Raw genomic sequence first — 19551 nt, 5'->3', positions numbered from 1 at the left:
CCTTTTTTTCATCCTATTAATAATATATCGTTTATCGGTGGTGTTATCAGCTACTGTAAGAGTAACCTTTAGGCTAATACCGTAGTCTAAATAGCTATGTTACACAATGGTGTTATTCAAACAGACAGTCTGGGTGAAGACATCTGGCGATAAAAGACATTTACAACAGTCCATAAGATGTTAGTTAGACCTTAGCTAACAGTTGCTAATATTTTGGGTCTTGGGGTTTTATTGCACAACTTGAAGTCCTATAGTGGAGCCTGAAGCATCCTCTACCAGGTAGGCCCACCAAATGATCCCACCATCTCTCAATCTCAACATCCATATGGACAGCATCCACTTATTACCCACAGGCCTACTGTTCTGTGGTCCTGCCTCAGGCTACTGAACACATCAAACTGCGGGGCTTTCCCCAACAGCAGCAATTAGGCCTTGTGTTCCCTCAGAAATAAGGTAAAGAACCAACCCTTGGTCCAACGTTAATTAACCACAATTAACTCTGTAGCCAAAGGCTGGAGTAAACAGTTAATTAACTAAGGGCAACGATGGCAACCCCTGAGACAAATCTGATGATATCGAGAGGGCTATGCGATACTGAGGAACAGAGAAGAGAGAGGCTGGTTACATGGTGATGTAATTTAACTATAACTGATGAGCGTAGATAAGTAAATCACCAGGATGGGATAGAACACACATCTTTTTTTTATATATATAAATGTTATATATTTTATAAACAATACAAAACATACAAATAACTACATCGTACAAACATCACACCTCCTTCACGTGAACGATGGAGGATTGGCTGATTTCCAGTTTGAGTATACGTTTTTTTAAAGATAATTGATGAGAAGAGTATTGTCCAACCTATCGGATATCTCACTGCACCCTCATATGTCATGTCTTGACAGACAGACTCATTAAAAGTACATTTACATTGCAATACCTCAGACATCCATCTTCCCAACTCCACCCATAAACTTTTGGACTTCATAACATTCCCAGAAGGCATGAATTATTGAGTCATTAGTAGTTTTAAACTTCAGACATGACTCTGCCGTTGTGTTGTAGAATTTGTACATTTTGTCTCTTGTATAATACATTCTATACATTCATTTATACTGGATTAAGCATACATTTTCTTTAACTGTAATATTGTTAGTTATCTTGCAACATTCCCTCCATCTTGTGCCAAAATCAGTTATTTTTTAATCTTGGTTCCAATAGTTCATATTTTTTTCTAAGAGATTGTCTATTGTATAGACTTGAGGGGAAGGTTTTCTATAGCTTACCTATCATATCAATATCCTTTTCTGACTTGAATAGGATTTCCTCAAGAATGCGCTGATGCCCAAAATATTTTAAAAGACAAAGTAACTGTACTGTGACAATCTCACTTTTAAAAGTTCACATTCTGTTAACTCATACCCAAATAACGTTGTTGACTTGTTCTGTATTTGTGGGCAAAGCATACATTGGAGAAAAAAACACTTCAAAAACCCCACCTCAAACTTGTATCTCAAACAAATGCTTGATATTTCCTCATAGAACATGATGGCACCTTTGCTGAGTTCGCCAATCAACGGTCTTTCAATAATATTTTTAATAACCGATATACGCACCATTCTGTTTGGGTATGCCCACACCATTCAAACACATAAAAAAAACGCTTTTTAACATACTTAATTACCAATTTTAGTAACCCTCTTTCAGATCAGAAAATGGATGGTCTTGAGGTTGCATGGGTAGATATACTTCTTCCTAAATGTCATCCTATACTTGTTGGTGTGTGCTATCGGCCTCCTAAGCAGAATCATTTCTATGATTTACTTGAATCGAATTGCTGTGATCACAATGTATCTGCTGATAGAGAATGTATTCTGCTTGGCGATTTTACTACAAATATGCAGTTATCACCCAAGAAAAGTATGAGTAAATGCCCTGTATATCTTTAATCAGTTATTTGGACTAAAACAACTGCTTGTTGAGCCAACCCGGGTGTGTATTGACAGTAAATCAACTTTGGATTTGATTATTGTATCAGATCAAGAGAACATCTGTCAGTCAGGAGTCTTAAATATTGGTTTTAGTGATCATATGGTAACCTACTGTACCCGTAAGACATCCAAAATGCTACTAGAGGCAGGTAATAAATACATGAAGGTACGGTCTATGAAACAATACTCAATGTTTTGTAGAAGTACTTGGAATCTTGGATTGGTCTCATGTACTAAACTGTGATGATTTTGATCAAGCTTTGAATCTTTTTAAAGATCTGTTTCTGTCTGCACTCGACTCTGGCTTCAATGAAACAAATTTGAATCAAACAGTGGTCAGGGAAAAGGATCACTTCCAAGATCTTAGACCTCATAAGGAAAAGGGATCGCTACCTGGCCAGATTCAGAAGGACACATCTACAACAAGATTATGATGGTTATATTAACTGTAGAAACCAGGCAAAATACAAAATGGATAAGGCCAAATCCCAACATTATATAGACGCCGTTAATGACAACTTACATCAGCCTCGTAAACTGTGGGAAATTTTAAAGGACATTGGCTCAAAAACTTCCCATAAGGTAAAATCCTCTTGTATTGGCCTGGATATTGATGACGTTTTATGCTATGACCAGGCAAAGGTTGCAAATTATTTTAACACATTTTTTACCACTATAGTCTAATCTCTGGTTAAGACATTATCCACCTGCTCTGGACACTACGGCCAGTCTTTCATTAACAACTTTTACCACAGCAAAGGTATCACAAATGATTTGTTTGAGCTGGGCATGGTACTAGAGGACAAAGTTTCCAACCTACTATGCTTAATGAGCACAAACAAAGCAACTGTGCTGGATAACCTTCCGCAAGATTCATAAAGGATAGTGCTTGTGTCACTGCTAAAATGATAATGCATATTGTAAACCTTTCTATTAGTAGTGGTACATTTCCCAAGGATCTCAAAATAGCCCGGGTGGTTCCACTACACAAGAAGAGCAGTAAAACAAATGTAGGAAACTACAGACCTGTGTCAATAACCCTTGGAGTACCGCAGGGATCAATTTTAGGGCCTCCTATTTCTTATATACATTAATGATATGCCAGATACAGTAAACTCTTGCTTTATGCTGATGATTCAGCCATACTGGTATCAGGGAAGGATGCAGTTTACATAGAGGAGACCCTGAGTAAGGAATTGCATTTTGTTAGAGATTGTAGTGACAATTTGTTGTCAGACAACCATTTGGGAAAAACCTAATTGACTTTGTTTGGTACAAAACGTAGATTGCTTAGCTGACAAGATAATGGTAAATTGTACAGGCAAGGAGATTGAATATAAAACAAGTGTATCTTATCTTTGTGCATCCCTAGATCATTCCCTTTCTGGAGACCTGATTGCAGCTGTAAACAAAATCTAAAATGGAGAACAAATTGAAATGTTTATATCGTAACACTAGATATTTTAACATTCAAGTTAAGAAACTGATTGTCTCAACCTTAATTCAGTGTAATTTTGATTATGCCTGCTCTGCTTGGTATAGTGGGCTATCAAAAAGCAGAAAAAGAGAATGCAGGTCATGCAAAATAATGTTATCAGGTATATGCTGAATGTCCCCCCTAGGACCCACATAAGGGTACAGGAATTACAGGAGGTGGGCTTGTTGCCTTTGGAGTCCAGAGTGGACCAACCAACTTAAATCATATGTTTGACATCTTAAATGATCGTGCCCCAGGTTATATGAAAAACCACATTGATAGGGTCTATAACCAACACAGTCCCAATACCAGAGCTAGTGTTAGGTCTTGTAAAATCCCAAGAGTAAACAGTACTGCGAGGAACACGTTTTTCCATACAGGCATTTGTCTATGGCAGTGGTTCCCAAACCTTTATAGTCCCGTACCCCTTCAAACATTCAACCTCCAGCTGCATACCCCCTCTAGCACCAGGGTCAGCACACTCTCAAATGTTTTTTTTTTGCCATCATTGTAAGCCTGCCACACACACACTATACGATACATTTATTAAACATAAGAATGAGTTTGAGTTTGTCATCACAACCTGGCTCGTGGGAAGTGACAAAGAGCTCTTATAGGACCAGGGCACAAATAATATAATAATAATCAATAATTTTGCTCTTATTTAGCCATCTTACATATAAAACCTTATTTGTTCATCAAAAATGGTGAATAACTCACCACAGGTAATGAGAAGGGTGTGCTTGAAAGGCTGCACATACCTCTGCAATGTTGGGTTGTATTGGAGAGAGTCTCAGTCTTAAATAATTTTACACACAGTCTGTGCCTGTAATTAGTTTTCATGCTAGTGAGGGCCGAGAATCCACTCTCACATAGGTATATGGTTGCAAAGGGCATCAGTGTCTTAACAGCGTGATTTGCCAAGGCAGGATACTCTGAGCGCAGCCCTATCCAGAAATCTGGCAGTGGGTTCTGATTAAATTCAATTTTCACAGAACCGCTTGTTGCAATTTCGATGAGGCTCTTTTGTTCAGATGGTGGACTGGAGGCATGGGCATGAAAGGGATAACGAATCCAGTTGTTTGTGTCATTCGTTTCTGGAAAGTACCTGCGTAATTGCGCACCCAGCTCACTCCGATGCTTTGCTATATCACATTGTCCGGAAGCTTGAGTTCATTTGCACACAAAAAACATACAATGATGGAAAGACCTGTGTGTTGTCCTTGTTAATGCAGACAGAAAAGAGCTCCAACTTCTTAATCATGGCCTCAATTTTGTCCTGCACATTGAATATAGCTGTGGAGAGTCCCTGTAATCCTAAATTGAGATCATTCTAGTGAGAAAAAACATCCCCCAGATAGGCCAGTCGTGTGAGAAACTCGACATCATGCAAGCAATCCGACAAGTGAAAATGTGAAAGTGAAAATTGTCAGTAAAGAAAATGTTAAGCTCGTCTCTCAATTCCAAAAAAACGTGTCAATACTTTGCCCCTTGATAACCAGCACACTTCTGTATGTTGTCAAAGCGTTACATGGTCGCTGCCCATATCATTGCATAATGCAGAAAATACACGAGAGTTCTGGGGCCTTGCTTTAACAAAATGAACCATTTTCACTGTAGTGTCCAAAACGTCTTTCAAGCTGTCAGGCATTCCCTTGGCAGCAAGCGCCTCTCGGTGGATGCTGCAGTGTACCCAAGTGGCGTCGGGAGCAACTGCTTGCACGCGCGTTACCACTCCACCCATGTCTCCCTGTCATGGCTTTTGCGCCATCAGTACAGATACCAACACATCTTGACCACCATGGATTTTTAAGGTTAGGGAGAAGTGCAGTGAACAGTGCCACTTTTTAGGATGTCAACATAAATGAATGTATTTATGGTTGTTTGTAATTTTGTCTTGCCTTTTAATCATTATGTGTTATTGTTTTTACCGTCGAGGATCACTTTGGAAACAAGTGTTTTAATTAAGACTTTCAAGTGATATCCTCTGGGTCCAAATTGTACATTTTGTTGTATATGTCTGTTACCCAAAATAGGTCAAGTCCATTCTTCGACATGAATCGTATTTAGTCCAATTTTAATAGCAATGTAGACACAGGATAATACTGATGAATCTTATGCGTTTAGAGAAGACACTGGGATTGCTTTGATAAACAGCAGCAGTCGTAATAGAGAATACCGAGCAGATTTAAATCTAAATTAAATACCATTTAGAAATCATGTGAAAAACAATCACTAATGATCCAACATTCGTAATAGGGGAAAAAAAATAGCTATTTTCATGAAAAGAACAGTTAACAAAATGTAAAATTACAGTGGGTAATGTTGACACACTCTCCAACTTGGCTATCAACCAAATGCCAAAACAACTGCGACAGTCTGCAACAATGTACAGTAACTAACAACTACCGTATGAGAACTGGAAACAATGCTCTTACCGAATGTACATGCACCTGCAATACGTCTGTGCCAGCCAGTGAAGTTCTCCCATAGTTCAACATTGTTATTACAGTCACTATTTCTTACATAGTTCATTTTAAGGACCAAGTTCTTTAGCAAGGTTAGAAAGTCTGACTGCGCAAACGGAGGGCCATTATCAGTGATTGGCCTGTCAGGAAATAAAACGCCCAAGCTGGAATAAATGAAGTCCACCCTCCCCTCTTTACGCTCCTGTACATTTCCTTCCTGAGGCCCGCCACTTCAGGATCCATTACAATCACAATCACAGCTGGCTCCAATGTCAGCGCTCTGATAGCGCAGTACACTCACCCTTTAAACCATGGCATCAAAGACTGGTCTTTAGAAAGGCAGTAGCACTAAACGTTGACAATGAAAAAGTATTTTTGCTGTTGAAGACTGGTTGTTAACATTTAAGACACTTGTGTGTTGTTGTGGTAAAGGTTTACAGAGAGAGAGACTGAGGATGATCTTGTGGGTGGCTAATGAACCACAAAGAGACTACACTTCAGAGACATAGTTTTTCCAGACCTCTTCTTCATTTACCCACAGACAATGGCCTTCATTCAGGGATAGAACACTCTGGCCAACCAAAGCCACTTTGCATGCGAGCAAGCACAACAACATGAATTGTGTCTGTCACTCATTGGGGCACTTCACACATATCAAAACAGATGCCTGTACAAAGATGATGGGCACACACACACACACACACCTTACCTGTATGTGATGAGAGGGGGGAGTGAGGTCGCGGAAGCACTGAAGACTGACCACTTCCTATCAGGCTTTTTCTGTTGCTCGTCCTGCAGCTATGAAAACAGACAGTAAGAGGTTAGACAGCTAAACAGGGAGAGCGAGACAAAGCCAGCCAGTCACTCACAGTGCTTTATTATCTAAGTAAACATGCCAGATGTAATCATAGCTACTTAACATGCACTACACATTCCACTGCACATAGTTCACTTATACATCACTCACATCAACAAAAATGACTTCCAGTGCAAAGACATGGAAACTCTTTTCAACCTTTTTTCCACATTCTTGCATTCATATAGGTTAGCACTTGGAGTACGATGAAGTTGCCCAAGATGCCATTCTTCCCCAGGGGAAGGCTAGTACTGGAGCAGAATAAGGTGACCCTACAACTGTAGGGAACTTCTACCTGGAAGCCTTGCAATTCCACATAATTCGATTCTAGAGGCCCAGATCTATTCTATAGGTCAATCCGCCCCAGAAGGTACCACCAGATCTTCTATATCTTCCACCAGATCTCTCCTATAAAGCCAATGTGACCCACCAGATATCTCCTATAGGCCAATCCTGCCCCAGCAGGCCCCAACCAGCAGGATCCATTAAACATCATATAAACCCTCCAGCACTCAACGACCAGGCCGTCTCAGCAACATGAGTACTGTAACTGATTAATGATAATTGTCCTCATTAGCACCTCTGATTAGCCCGAGGATGGACCTTTTCTGTGGATTATTAAACACAGCACTCAAGACCTGATTCTACACCCGGAGGAAGCTAAGAATACTGCACTGGTGGTATTGAGCAAATTCAGTTAACAGGGACTCATGTAGAAAGAGGTAAGTGCTGATTCTATTTGAGAAAGACAATTTGCATATTCAGTGAACACAAAAGTGTAATAGGTCTAGTTAACAATAGTTTTAAAAGATGGATTGTTCTGCTTACTCAATGAAAAAAAAAATATTGTAGCCACTCCCTGAATTATTAGACAAATCAAACTGGACTTTGACCAACATGCACATTGGTCACCAAATAAACATTGAACAGCAAAAAGCGTTGTCTGGCTACTCAAACTCCTTGCTCGGGCCAAACGCTACGCCACGCCCACGGACAATGTTAGTTTCTTCTCCTCAATGAGTCTGGATCTGAGTACCACCCCACGATTTTCGAGAACGGAAATCCATTCTAGACTGTCTGATTAGTCCCAGAAACCGACAGGTTAGGCCAGAGCCAGAATACATGTCGGTAAAGCAGCATTTTGAAAATTCGTCATTGGCTTGGATACTCTGATTGGTTAGAGATGATCCAATCGCTCAAGACATTGTTTTGTACAACACCCCTCATTTTAACATCACCACAAAAAACTAATGGCTGTCTCAGACTGAAGTATGCAGCCAACGATAGAGCAACAGAAAAATTCAGTTTGAGTCGTCAATATAGGCCTACAAACATTTCATAAACAACTGTTAGTACATTTTCTTTGGCCTGGCATACCGTCCTCTGCACCGTTTCCACAATCTGTACCACTTATGGTTGCCAGAATCCTGCATCCCATTCACTCTAGGTATTCAAACTATGCTCTCCTCAGTTCCAACAATGTTCATATTCTCCATTAAAACACATGGAAGCTTCCAACTCCTTAGTCCGGGTGTAACAGTGGTACTAGTAAAACATTTTACTTCTATAGCAGTTTGGAAAACATTAAAATCCCTTTACAGACATCAATAAGAGAAGTGAAAAATATATATATTATTAAATGATATCCATAAAAAGTGTCGCTTAAAGAGCATCTTGCTTGGGTGACAGCCTCAGGAGGAAATGAAGGACAGACCTGTGCCGGGTACAGTAGCTATCTAATGTCACGCCAAGTGCTGACAAAGGAGATCCTCTTATTTAGCCGGGCTTAGCTAGCGAAGACGTAACAATAGCCTCAATCCATTCTGACAAAGCACTTTAGCCTACTGCTACCGAGCGGAAGAATTGGGATGCCTATTGTGTATTTTGTAATCGCAACATCTGATGACTTTGATATTACTCACATTAGTAATTAATTCATGTTATTATTGTGACTCATAAGGGTGGGATATTTTGAATCACAACAGGGGAGTTCAGTCATTTAGACGGGAAAAGGTTTGAAGGAACAATTGCTCCATGACTCAATCTTAGGGGAAAATGCACTTGGGAATGTACAATGTTTCAATCTTTAGAGAACATGAATTGAACATATACTGAACCAAAAAAAAACGCAACAAAGATTTTACTGAGTTACAGTTCATAAGGAAATCAGTCAATTAAAATTAATTCATTAGGTCCTAATATATAGATTTCACATGACTGTGCAGCACCACAGCCAAAGGTGGGCCTGGGAGGGCATAGGCCCACTCATTAACAGGGATGTAAAACAAATTTGTGCACAAAATTTGAGATAAACTTTTTGAGCGTATGGAAAATGTCTGGGAAATTTTTTTAGCTCATGAAAAATGGGACCAACACTTGACATGTTGAGTTTATATTTTTGTTTGGTATATATTTCACTACAGACTTCAATACCCACATCACACTGCAATATATAGACAATGTGCTTTTCCCAGATGGCACAGACTGAAAATACCTCATTCTTAAAAACATTCACTGCAAGGTCGGACCTCAATGAGACTGTCTGTGATTGTGTAACCTCCTGCTCAGCAGAGCCATGTCGTTTCACATAGTATTAAGCTGACATTGAAGCACATTTCATACATTGTACTGTAGCCATGACTAGATCTTGTCCCTTGCAGTGTCTTAGGATAAGAGCTGAGGCTTTGCTAGAGAGAATGGCGCAGTGTGTCACATCATGGCTAGAGGACCATGTAGTTTCATAGAGGCAGAGATAGAGGAGTAGAAAAAGCAGGGTGTGTGTTTCACACTTGCAGAAGCGCACATGCACACAAACTGGCAGTCTGTCAGGTCCCTGGCGAGGCAGCTGCTACAGGTGACATTGCAGAGCCCTTGGTGCTCTGAACTTAATGCTCTCTCAGTGAGGAGGCACTTTCATGTGAAAAGACTGCATTAGGTGTGCATCAGGCATTCACATTGTTCACTTCTCCTCTGAACACTAGAAAATGTTAATGTTCAAGCATTCTCAACATATTATGGGGTTCCAAATCGGTTCTTAGCCCCTAAAACGTTACATACAGTTAAAGTCGGAAGTTTACATACACCTTAGCTAAATACATTTAAACTCAGTTTCACAATTCCTGACATTTAATCCAAGTAGAAATTCCCTGTCTTTGGTCATTTAGGATCACCACTTTATTTTAAGAATGTGAAATGTCAGAATAATAGTAGAGAGAACGATTTATTTAAGCTTTTATTTCTTTCATCACGTTCCCAGTGGGTCAGAAGTTTACATGCACTCAATTAGTATTTGGTAACATGGCCTTTAAATTGTTAAACTTGGGTCAAACGTTTTGGGCAGCCTTCCACAAGCTTCCCACAATAAGTTGGGTGAATTTTGGCCCATTCCTCCTGACAGAGCGGTGTAACCGAGTCATGTTTGTAGGCCTCCTTGCTCGCAAACGCTTTTTCAGTTATGCCCACAAATTTTCTATAAGATTGAGGTCAGGGCTTTGTGATGGCCAGTCCAATACCTTGACTTTGTTGTCCTTAAGCCACAACTTTGGAAGTATGCTTGGGGTCATTGTCCATTTGGAAGACCCATTTGCGACCAAGCTTTAACTTCCTAACTGATGTCTTAAGATGTTGCTTGAATATATCCACATAATTTTCCCGCCTCATGATGCCATCTATTTTGTGAAGTGCACCAGTCCCTCCTGCAGCAAAGCACCCCCACAACATGATGCTGCCACCCCGTGCTTCACGGTTGGGATGGTTTTCTTCGGCATGCAAGCCTCCCCCTTTTTCCTCCAAACATAACGATTGTCATTATGGCCAAACGGCTCTATTTAAGTGTCATCAGACCAAAGGACATTTCTCCAAAAAGTAGGATCTTTGTCCCCTCGTGCAGTTGAAAACCGTAGTCTGGCTTTTTTGGAGCAGTGGCTTCTTCCTTGCTGAGCGGCCTTTCAGGTTATGTCGAAATAGGACTCGTTTTACTGTGGATATAGATAAGTTTGAACCTGTTTCCTCCAGCATCTTCACAAGGTCCTTTGCTGTTGTTCTGGGATTGATTTGGAACTTTTCGCACCAAAGTACATTCATCTCTAGGAGACAGAACCAGTCTCCTTCCTGAGCGGTATGATGGCTGCATGGTCCCATGGTGTTTATACATGCGTACTATTGTTTGCACAGATGAACGTGGTACCTTCAGCCGTTTGGAAATTGCTCCCAAGGATGAACCAGACTTGTGGAGGTCTACAATATTTTTTATGAGGTCTTGGTTGATTTCTTTTGATTTCTTTTTCCCATGATGTCAAGCAAAGAGGCACTGAGTTTGAAGGTAGGCCTTGAAATACATCCACAGGTACACCTCCAATTGACTCAAATTATGTCAATTAGCCTATCAGAAGCTTCTAAAGCCATGACGTCATTTTCTGGAATTTTCCAAGCTGTTTGTAAACTTCTGACCCACTGGAATTGTAATACAGTGAATTATAAGTGAAATAATATGTCTGTAAACAATTGTCTGAAAAATTACTTGTGTCATGCAAAGTAGATGTCCTAACCAACTTGCCAAAACTATAGTTTGTTAACAAGAAATGTGTGGATTGGTTGAAAAACGAGTTAATGACTTCAACCTAAGTGTATATGTAAACTTCCGACTTCAACTGTAGATCTGAAAAGCTTGGTAGAAGCAATATCTCCATCTTACCCTCCGATATAGACCAGGTGCAATTTTACACATATTGAAAAATCCAATCCAACTATTTGCAATCTACAAAAGTGCCTACGGCAAGTTGCTGGCTAGTAGTAGATTTGGAAGGCAGCCTACGAATATGTCTCTGTCAGAGACGGGATGAAACCTTAACGCTGCTAGACGACAGTGCAATAAGCACACAGTGCAATGACTAATCTAACTCTGAACAGATTCTATACAGCCTCAAATCTCAGAGAAATTGAAAGAAAAAAGCTCAGAATCTCAGGATCATGGTTGTCATGGCTCCAAAGTACAGGTTTTATAAGAACAGAAACGTAGGAACTGGAAAACCTTATTTTCAAAGAACACTCAGACTACAGTAGATTACTAGTATTCAGTATTTTATTAGGATTGCCATTAGCTGTTGTCAAGGCAGCCGCAACTCTTCCTGGGGTCCAAACAGGAACAAAACAACACATTACAATGTAAAATGTATAATAATACAATGTGTGAGTGTGTGTGTGTCTCTTCACAGTCCGTGTTGTAACGTGAGGTGTTCTGTGTTTTTTAAAATAGATTTTCCTACTAGCTTGAAGTTACCCGATGTGGAAGAGAGTTTCATGTAGTCATTTAGTACATTTCCCAGCCTCTGTTTTGGACTTAGAGACTGTGAAGAGACCCCTGGTGGCATGGCTTGAAGTTTAAATAATGATTAGTTACTAATAATAAATGAAATACACTTTCTATGTTATGTTTTTTATTAACATCTCAAAACACTGTTACAAAGGCACTAACTATAAAATGTGAGTTGGCCAACTCCAACTTGTCTAAATACAGTATGTGAACATTCTATAGGCTATGGGAGACCGAGGTGGGAAGACCTGGTTCACCAGCGACCCCCAATCCCCCTCAGACGTGGCCGACGCACCTACCCACAGCCCGTGCGGAAAGGGGAAAGGGGGAGAGCCGGTCAGGCATAACCCAGGCGACATGGGGAGATGCGGGGAACCGCCCCATCCTGGCCCAGAATCCCACACCAAGAGAAAGGCAGGGGGCATGAGCCCCCTACAACTACCTAGCCCACAGCAGAATTTTGTTTTGGAGCACAGCCCCGCACCGGCAGCTGGCAATCCGTTAATGATCCTTCCACAGGTTCACCTACGGAAACCAATCCACGCCTCTCGGCGAAGGGTAGACACGCCAACCGGCTCAGTGTGGCGCGCGTGCAGCCCCAGGCATCACAGACCTGTTATTGCTCAATCTCGTGTGGCTGAACACTACTTGTCCCCCAAAGAAGTTGGACGCCGACCGCTCTGGCCGCATAACTAGTTTAAAGTTTATTAGTTGTCATGTCCGTAATTGGAATTAACAAAACAAATCACTCCACCAACTAAGAACGGTCATGCACCACCACCCACAGAATCGAGAAAGAGCTGTCAAATCTTTTCATGTACGGGCGAGGTTTCCTGAGTCAAATTAAGCCGGAGGCTCCACTCCTGCTGGTGCTCTTCCGTCAATTCCTGTAAGTTTCAGCATTGCAACAATACTCCCCCCTGGAACCCAGAATCTGGTTTCCCGGACGCTGCCCGGCGGGTCATGGGAATAAAGCCGCCGGATCGCTAGTTGTCATCGCTTATGGTCGTAACTACAGCGGTATCTGAAAGTCTTTAAACCTCCGACTTTCATTCTTGATTAATGAAAACATTCTTGCGCCAGTCCAAGAATTTCACCTCAGGCGGCACAATATGTATGCCCCCGGCAGTCCCTCTTAACCATTGGCCCAGTTCAGAAGAAAACAATAACAAAATAGAACCAGAGTCTTTCTCCATTATTCCTAGCTGCGGTATTCAGGCGACAGACTGCTTTGAACACTTTTTAAGACCCCAAGGGACAGTCAGTTAAGCGTACCGGGGCTGAGAAAGGCCGTAGCTCAACTTGCGGCAGACCGTCAGCTTATACCCGAGATCCAACTACTGGCTTTTTAACTGCAGCAACTTTAAGATGCACTATTGGAGGTTGAATTACCGCAGCTGCTGGCATCAGATTGGCCCACCAATGGATCCTCATTAAAGGATTTCAAGAGTACCTATTTCAATTACGGGGCGTCTAAAGAGTCCTGTATTGTTATTTCTCATCACTACCTCCTTGAGTCAGCAGTGGGTAATTTGCGTGCCAGCTGCCCTCCTTGGATGTGGTAGGTGCATCTCAGGCTTCCTCTCTGGAATCGAACCCTGATTCCCCATTTATGAATATTATCATATCCCAACTCTTTGCAAATGAGAGGGATCATCGTCTCTCCTTACAAGGGAAAGGGGGATACCTAGTCAGTTGTACAACAATGCCTTCAACTGAAATGTGTCTTCCACATTTAACCCAACCACTCTGAATCATAAGAGTTGCGGGGGGCTGCCTTAATCGACCTCCACGTCTTCACAACTTATCAAAGGGATGCTTTTGGTAGAATATGCATTTTAGTGAATCAATAGCCATATGTTATTAATCAGCAGAATACTATATTTAGTTGTCAGCTAGAGAACTCACTGAACTGTTTTCCAAAATGACATCATCCATAGGAGACAGCTGTTTGCTTGGCTTGGACACAGGCCTGCATAGTATGCTTTTTTGTCATATTATACCATATTATACCAGAGGACAATTGGATTTCAGTGACAAGGAACAATAATGGAATTGCTTGCACAGTGCGAACAGTGTGACATAGTCATGGCGGACAGAGGACGTCTTCTAACGAACAAGCCAATTCATCCATTAGGGTTTATCATGACAATAAGGAAAAAGGGGCCGTCTTGTACAGATGTCTTCAAATGTGGAAAAAGTGCTTCCTCACAAACTAGTCGTTATGAGATGATAGACATGATTTATTTCACCTTTATTTAACCAGGTAGGCTAGTTGAGAACAAGTTCTCATTTGCAACTGCGACCTGGCCAAGATAAAGCATAGCAATTCGACACATACAACAACACAGAGTTACACATGGAGTAAAACAAAACATACAGTCAATAATACAGTAGAAAAAAAGAAAACAAAAAGTCTATATACAGTGAGTGCAATTGAGGTAAGTTAAGGCAATAAATAGGCCATGGTGGCGAAGTAATTACAATATAGTAATTAAACACTGGAATGGTAGATGTGCAGAAGATGAATGTGCAAGTAGAGATACTGGGGTGCAAAGGAGCATGATAAATAAATAAATACAGTATGGGGATGAGGTAGGTAGATAGATGGGCTGTTTACAGATGGGCTATGTACAGGTGCAGTGATCTGTGAGCTGCTCTGACAGCTGGTGCTTAAAGCTAGTGAGGGAGATATGAGTCTCCAGCTTCAGAGATTTTTGCAGTTCGTTCCAGTCATTGGCAGCAGAGAACTGGAAGGAAAGGCGACCAAAGGAGGAATTGGCTTTGGGGGTGACCAGTGAGATATACCTGCTGGAGCGCGTGCTACGAGTGGGTGCTGCTATGGTGACCAGTGAGCTGAGATAAGGCGGGGCTTTACCTAGCGGAGACTTGTAGATAACCTGTAGCCAGTGGGTTTGGCGATGAGTATGAAGCGAGGGCCAACCAACGAGAGCGTACAGATCGCAATGGTGGGTAGTGTATGGGGCTTTGGTGACAAAACGGATGGCACTGTGATAGACTGCATCCAGTTTGTTGAGAAGAGTGTTGGAGGCTATTTTATAGACGACATCACCGAAGTCGAGGATCGGTAGGATGGTCAGTTTTACGAGGGTATGTTTGGCAGCATGAGTGAAGGATGCTTTGTTGCGATATAGGAAGCCAATTCTAGATTTAATTTTGGATTGGAGATGTTTAATGTGAGTCTGGAAGGAGAGTTTACAGTCTAACCAGACACCCAGGTATTTGTAGTTGTCCACGTATTCTAAGTCAGAGCCGTCCAGAGTAGTGATGCTGGACGGGCGAGCAGGTGCGGGCAGTGATCGATTGAATATCATGCATTTAGTTTTACTTGCGTTTAACAGCAGATTAGAGGCCACGGAAGGAGAGTTGTATGGCATTGAAGCTCGTCTGGAGGTTAGTTAACACAGTGTCCAAAGAGGGGCCAGAAGTATACAGAATGGTGTCATCTGCATAGAGGTGGATCAGAGAATCACCAGCAGCAAGAGCGACATCAATGATGTATACAGCCAAGCATTGAACCCTGTGGCACACCCATAGAGACTGCCAGAGGTCCGGACAACAGGCCATCCGATTTGACACACTGAACTCTATCAGAAGTAGTTGGTAAACCAGGCGAGGTAATCATTTGAGAAACCAAGGCTGTCGAGTCTGCCAATAAGAATGTGGTGATTGACAGAGTCGAAAGCCTTGGCCAGGTCGATGAATACGGCTGCACAGTAATGTCTCTTATCGATGGCAGTTGTGATATCGTTTAGGACCTTGAGCGTGGCTGAGGTGCACCCATGACCAGCTCGGAATCCAGATTGCATAGCGGAGAAGGTGCGGTGGGATTCGAAATGGTCGGTAATCTGTAGGGTAGGATAGATGTAGGTCTGCAGCAGTTTGGGTCTAGAGTGTCACCCCCTTTGAAGAGGGGGATGACCGCGGCAGCTTTCCAATCTTTGGGAATCTCAGACGAGACGAAAGAGGGGGGGGGTCATACATTCTTATGACAAGTCTTACAATGCATTATAACCACATAACACAATATACTTGTTCAGACTTCCGTGGAAGAGCATTAGCTAGATACATTAACTATGGAGGGGTTTAAGATGAATATACAGTATGATGCCACACACAGTACATTCGGAAAGTATTCAGACCACTTTATACACATTGTTATAGCCTTATTCTAAAATTGATGTAAAAAAAAAATGTCCCTCAAGCAACACAAAATATCTCAATGACAAAGCAAAAACTGGTTTTAAAATAAAAAATAAAAAAATGAAATATCAATGAATGTAATCAATTTTAGAATAAGGCTGTAACATTACACAATTTGGAAAAAGTGAAGCGGTCTGAATACTTTCCAAGTGCACTGTATATATAGTTGGTGTTACCTCTATCTCAAACTCTCCACTTGTGTAAGCAATGGAAACTCCTGGTCCGTCAGGAGGTAGATAATGTTTGCTCTGGGGGCACCTACCTGTCTGCCAAACGACTATGAACTGCTTTAGATAACAGATGTTTAAGTTGGTGGACAGGGACATTGTGAAATGTCAATCAGGGGAGCTGAAACATTCAACATGATAGCCAGCTGAATAATACCCACTATACAGGTGGTGAGTCAAAGAGGATAAGGTTTAACCCAGGCTATTTATGCCCCGTCAGTGCAGGATTAGACCAGGAGAGTGCCACACTTCTGCTCAGTGGACACACAGTCACACTCACATCCTCACTCAACGGCCCTTCTCTAGACAGACAGGTACACGCACACACAAAAGGTAGCCTAGTGGTTGGTGTTGGGCCAGTAACCGAAAGGTTGCTGGATCGAATACCCGAGCTGACAAGGTAAAAGTCTGTCTTTCTGCCCCTGAGCAAGGCAGTTAGCCCACCGTTCCCCGGGCGCGAAGACGTGGATGTCGATTAAGGCAGCCCCCTGCACCTCTCTGATTCAGAGGGGTTGGGTTAAATACGGAAGACACATTTCAGTTGAATGCATTCAGTTGTACAACTGACTAGGTATCCCCCTTTCCCTTCCAAACAGACAGGTCTAATGTCAAGGGTCGGTCCACACAAGAATAGTAATACGAACTTAAAGTATTGTCATTACACTTCTGCTCAAATCTACTCCCTCACCATGTCCCCATTCTCAGAGACATTTTACACCCAAAAAGCCATCACAACAGGCCGTTTAACTGGAGAGGCTGAGGGTGAAATCACTTCCCCGTTGCCTTATACTTATAGGGCCAGGCAACAACAACATTACTTAGCTAGTTAGTTTATTGTTCTGTGTAAACTGCCACCACAGTACAGGTTAGGCTGTATGAGAGATATTGTGCCACTCTCGGAGTATAAACGGATGATGACAGAAAAACCCTTCTCTAAAAAAACAACACATTTTAGCATGACATTAGTGTTATTTATCCTGTGGTACAGTATACAACTCATGACAGATTAAGAGGGGGGAGGAAAAAGAAAGCGAAACGTGATTGTCTAATGACGCTTTAAACTGGGAATAAAGGAGCCCAGGGCAAAGACGATACAGAGAAACTAGGCCAGTCCTGCTTGTGTGCTGTGCCTAGCAAGGTTTGCCAGTCTCAGTGATATGCAAAACCTCTCCGCCTCATTCACAGCCATTATTGTGCACCATGTGAAATCAGCACCTAGCTAGCTAGCCATCAGTCTCTCTGGCAATGGAATAGAGCGTTTTTATCAAACAAACCACCATCTGTTGTGTAAAAAAGGTAAATGGATTCAAGCCAGGTTTATGTTCTTGCCCTTTGTGCTGTTGTCTGTGCCCAATAATGTTTGTACCATGTTTTGTGCCGCAACCATGTTGTGATGCTACCATGTTGTTGTCATGTTGTGTTGCTACCATGTTGTTGTCATGTTGTGTTGCTACCATGTTGTTGTCATGTTGTGTTGCTACCATGTTGTTTCCATGTGTTGCTGCCGTGCTATGTTGTCGTCTTATGTCTCTCTTTATGTAGTGTTGTCTCTTGTCGTGATGTGTGTTTTGTCCTATTTTTGTATTTTTTGTTTAATTTTTAATCCCAGCCCCCGTCCCCACAGGAGGCCTTTTGGTAGGCCGTCATTGTAAATAAGAATTTGTTCTTAACTGACTTGCCTAGTTAAATAAAGGTTCAATAAAATAAAAAATGAAGGTGCTCCGACAACATATTCGGTCTTGTTTGATTGAGGCAACAAAGGAAACCCTGTTGAGACAAATTGTGTGGAAATATAAAATCTCTGCTGTTCGTGCATTCTATTACATTCATTTCCTCACGAATGAAACATTAAAGTACAACAACTTTTCATGTTGTAAATCAAGTAAAAAGTGTCTAGATTATGGCTTGTTTACTAGCTTCTAGTTCAGCAAGGCATTAAAATAGCCAATAACTTAAAACATTGCTTTCCAATCGGAGCAAATCAAAAGTCTCTTATCTTGACCCATGACAGCAACAAGAAGTCATGATTCCTCTTGTTTTTTACGTCTTTGAGCTTTTCTTTCTTGTCAAGAGATGTCCGGTGAGCTGACGTCACCCCAATATCCAACAGACAGGCACACAGAAAGAGCAAGAAAGAAGCAGAGACAGAAAAAGAGGGGGGGTAGGGATTATGTGCTCTTCCTCCCCAGCTAAAGTATCTGTCACTAATGCACTATGGGTCATATTTTGGTCATTGGGGATTACTGCTTTCAGAGAAATGATTCTGCTGAAATTGTTAAAACGTAATACGTAACAAATATATTCCCATATTGCATGTCCTTTTAGCCTGAAAGATTCTACTTGAAAAATGGTCATCATATTGTTGTATTAGAAAGAACGGATCATGTCACAACACAAATACCAAACTTCACGCACGTCTTCCGATGGCTGAATGGTTCAAGTGGCATCACAGATAGAATAACGTGGAGTTAGAGGTCATCTCCATCTGCATTACAAAATTGTGGATAAACCCATAGAGTTCCATCCCAGTTCAGGACATGACCAGAGCTCTGTTCTGTACTCTCACATGCAGTGGTGGTAAAGTACTTAAGTATAAATACTTGAAAGTACTAAAGTCGTTTGAGGGTATCTGTACTTTACTATTTACATTTGACAACTTTTACTTTACTACATTCCTAAAGAAAATAATGTACTTTTTACTCCCCGACACCTAAAAGTACTCATTACATTTTGAATGCTTAGCAGGACAGGAAAATTGTCTAATTCACAGTTGTCAAGAGAACATCCCTGGTCATCCCTACTGCCTCTGATCTGGCGGACTCACTAAACACACATGCTTCATTTGTAAATGATGTCTGAGTGTTGGAGCATGCCCCTGGCTATCAGTAAATAATAATTAAAAAAATAGATTATTATGCCATCTGGTTTGCTTTATATAAGGAATAAAAAACTATTTATACTTAAGTATATTATAGCAATTACATTTACTTC

General features: G+C 41.4%; 1 protein-coding gene across 6 annotated transcripts in view; it reads right to left on the bottom strand.

The window, feature by feature from the left end:
- The window catches only part of mast4 (microtubule associated serine/threonine kinase family member 4), a 170423-nt gene that overhangs the window by 37268 nt on the left and 113604 nt on the right, over positions 1-19551 (bottom strand). For all 6 annotated transcript variants that reach the window (XM_014137215.3, XM_082955476.1, XM_045691948.2 and 3 more), the window contains one exon: positions 6652-6740. In XM_014137215.3, the coding sequence (XP_013992690.1) occupies positions 6652-6740 (89 nt within the window). The remainder of the gene's footprint in view (positions 1-6651; positions 6741-19551) is intronic.

This window comes from Salmo salar, chromosome 01 (genome assembly GCF_965601325.2).
Source record: "Salmo salar chromosome 01, fSalSal1, whole genome shotgun sequence".
NCBI classification, from domain to species: domain Eukaryota; kingdom Metazoa; phylum Chordata; class Actinopteri; order Salmoniformes; family Salmonidae; genus Salmo; species Salmo salar.
The sequence above is the reverse complement of the archived record's forward strand: the minus strand, read 5'-3'. Positions and strand labels throughout refer to the sequence as shown.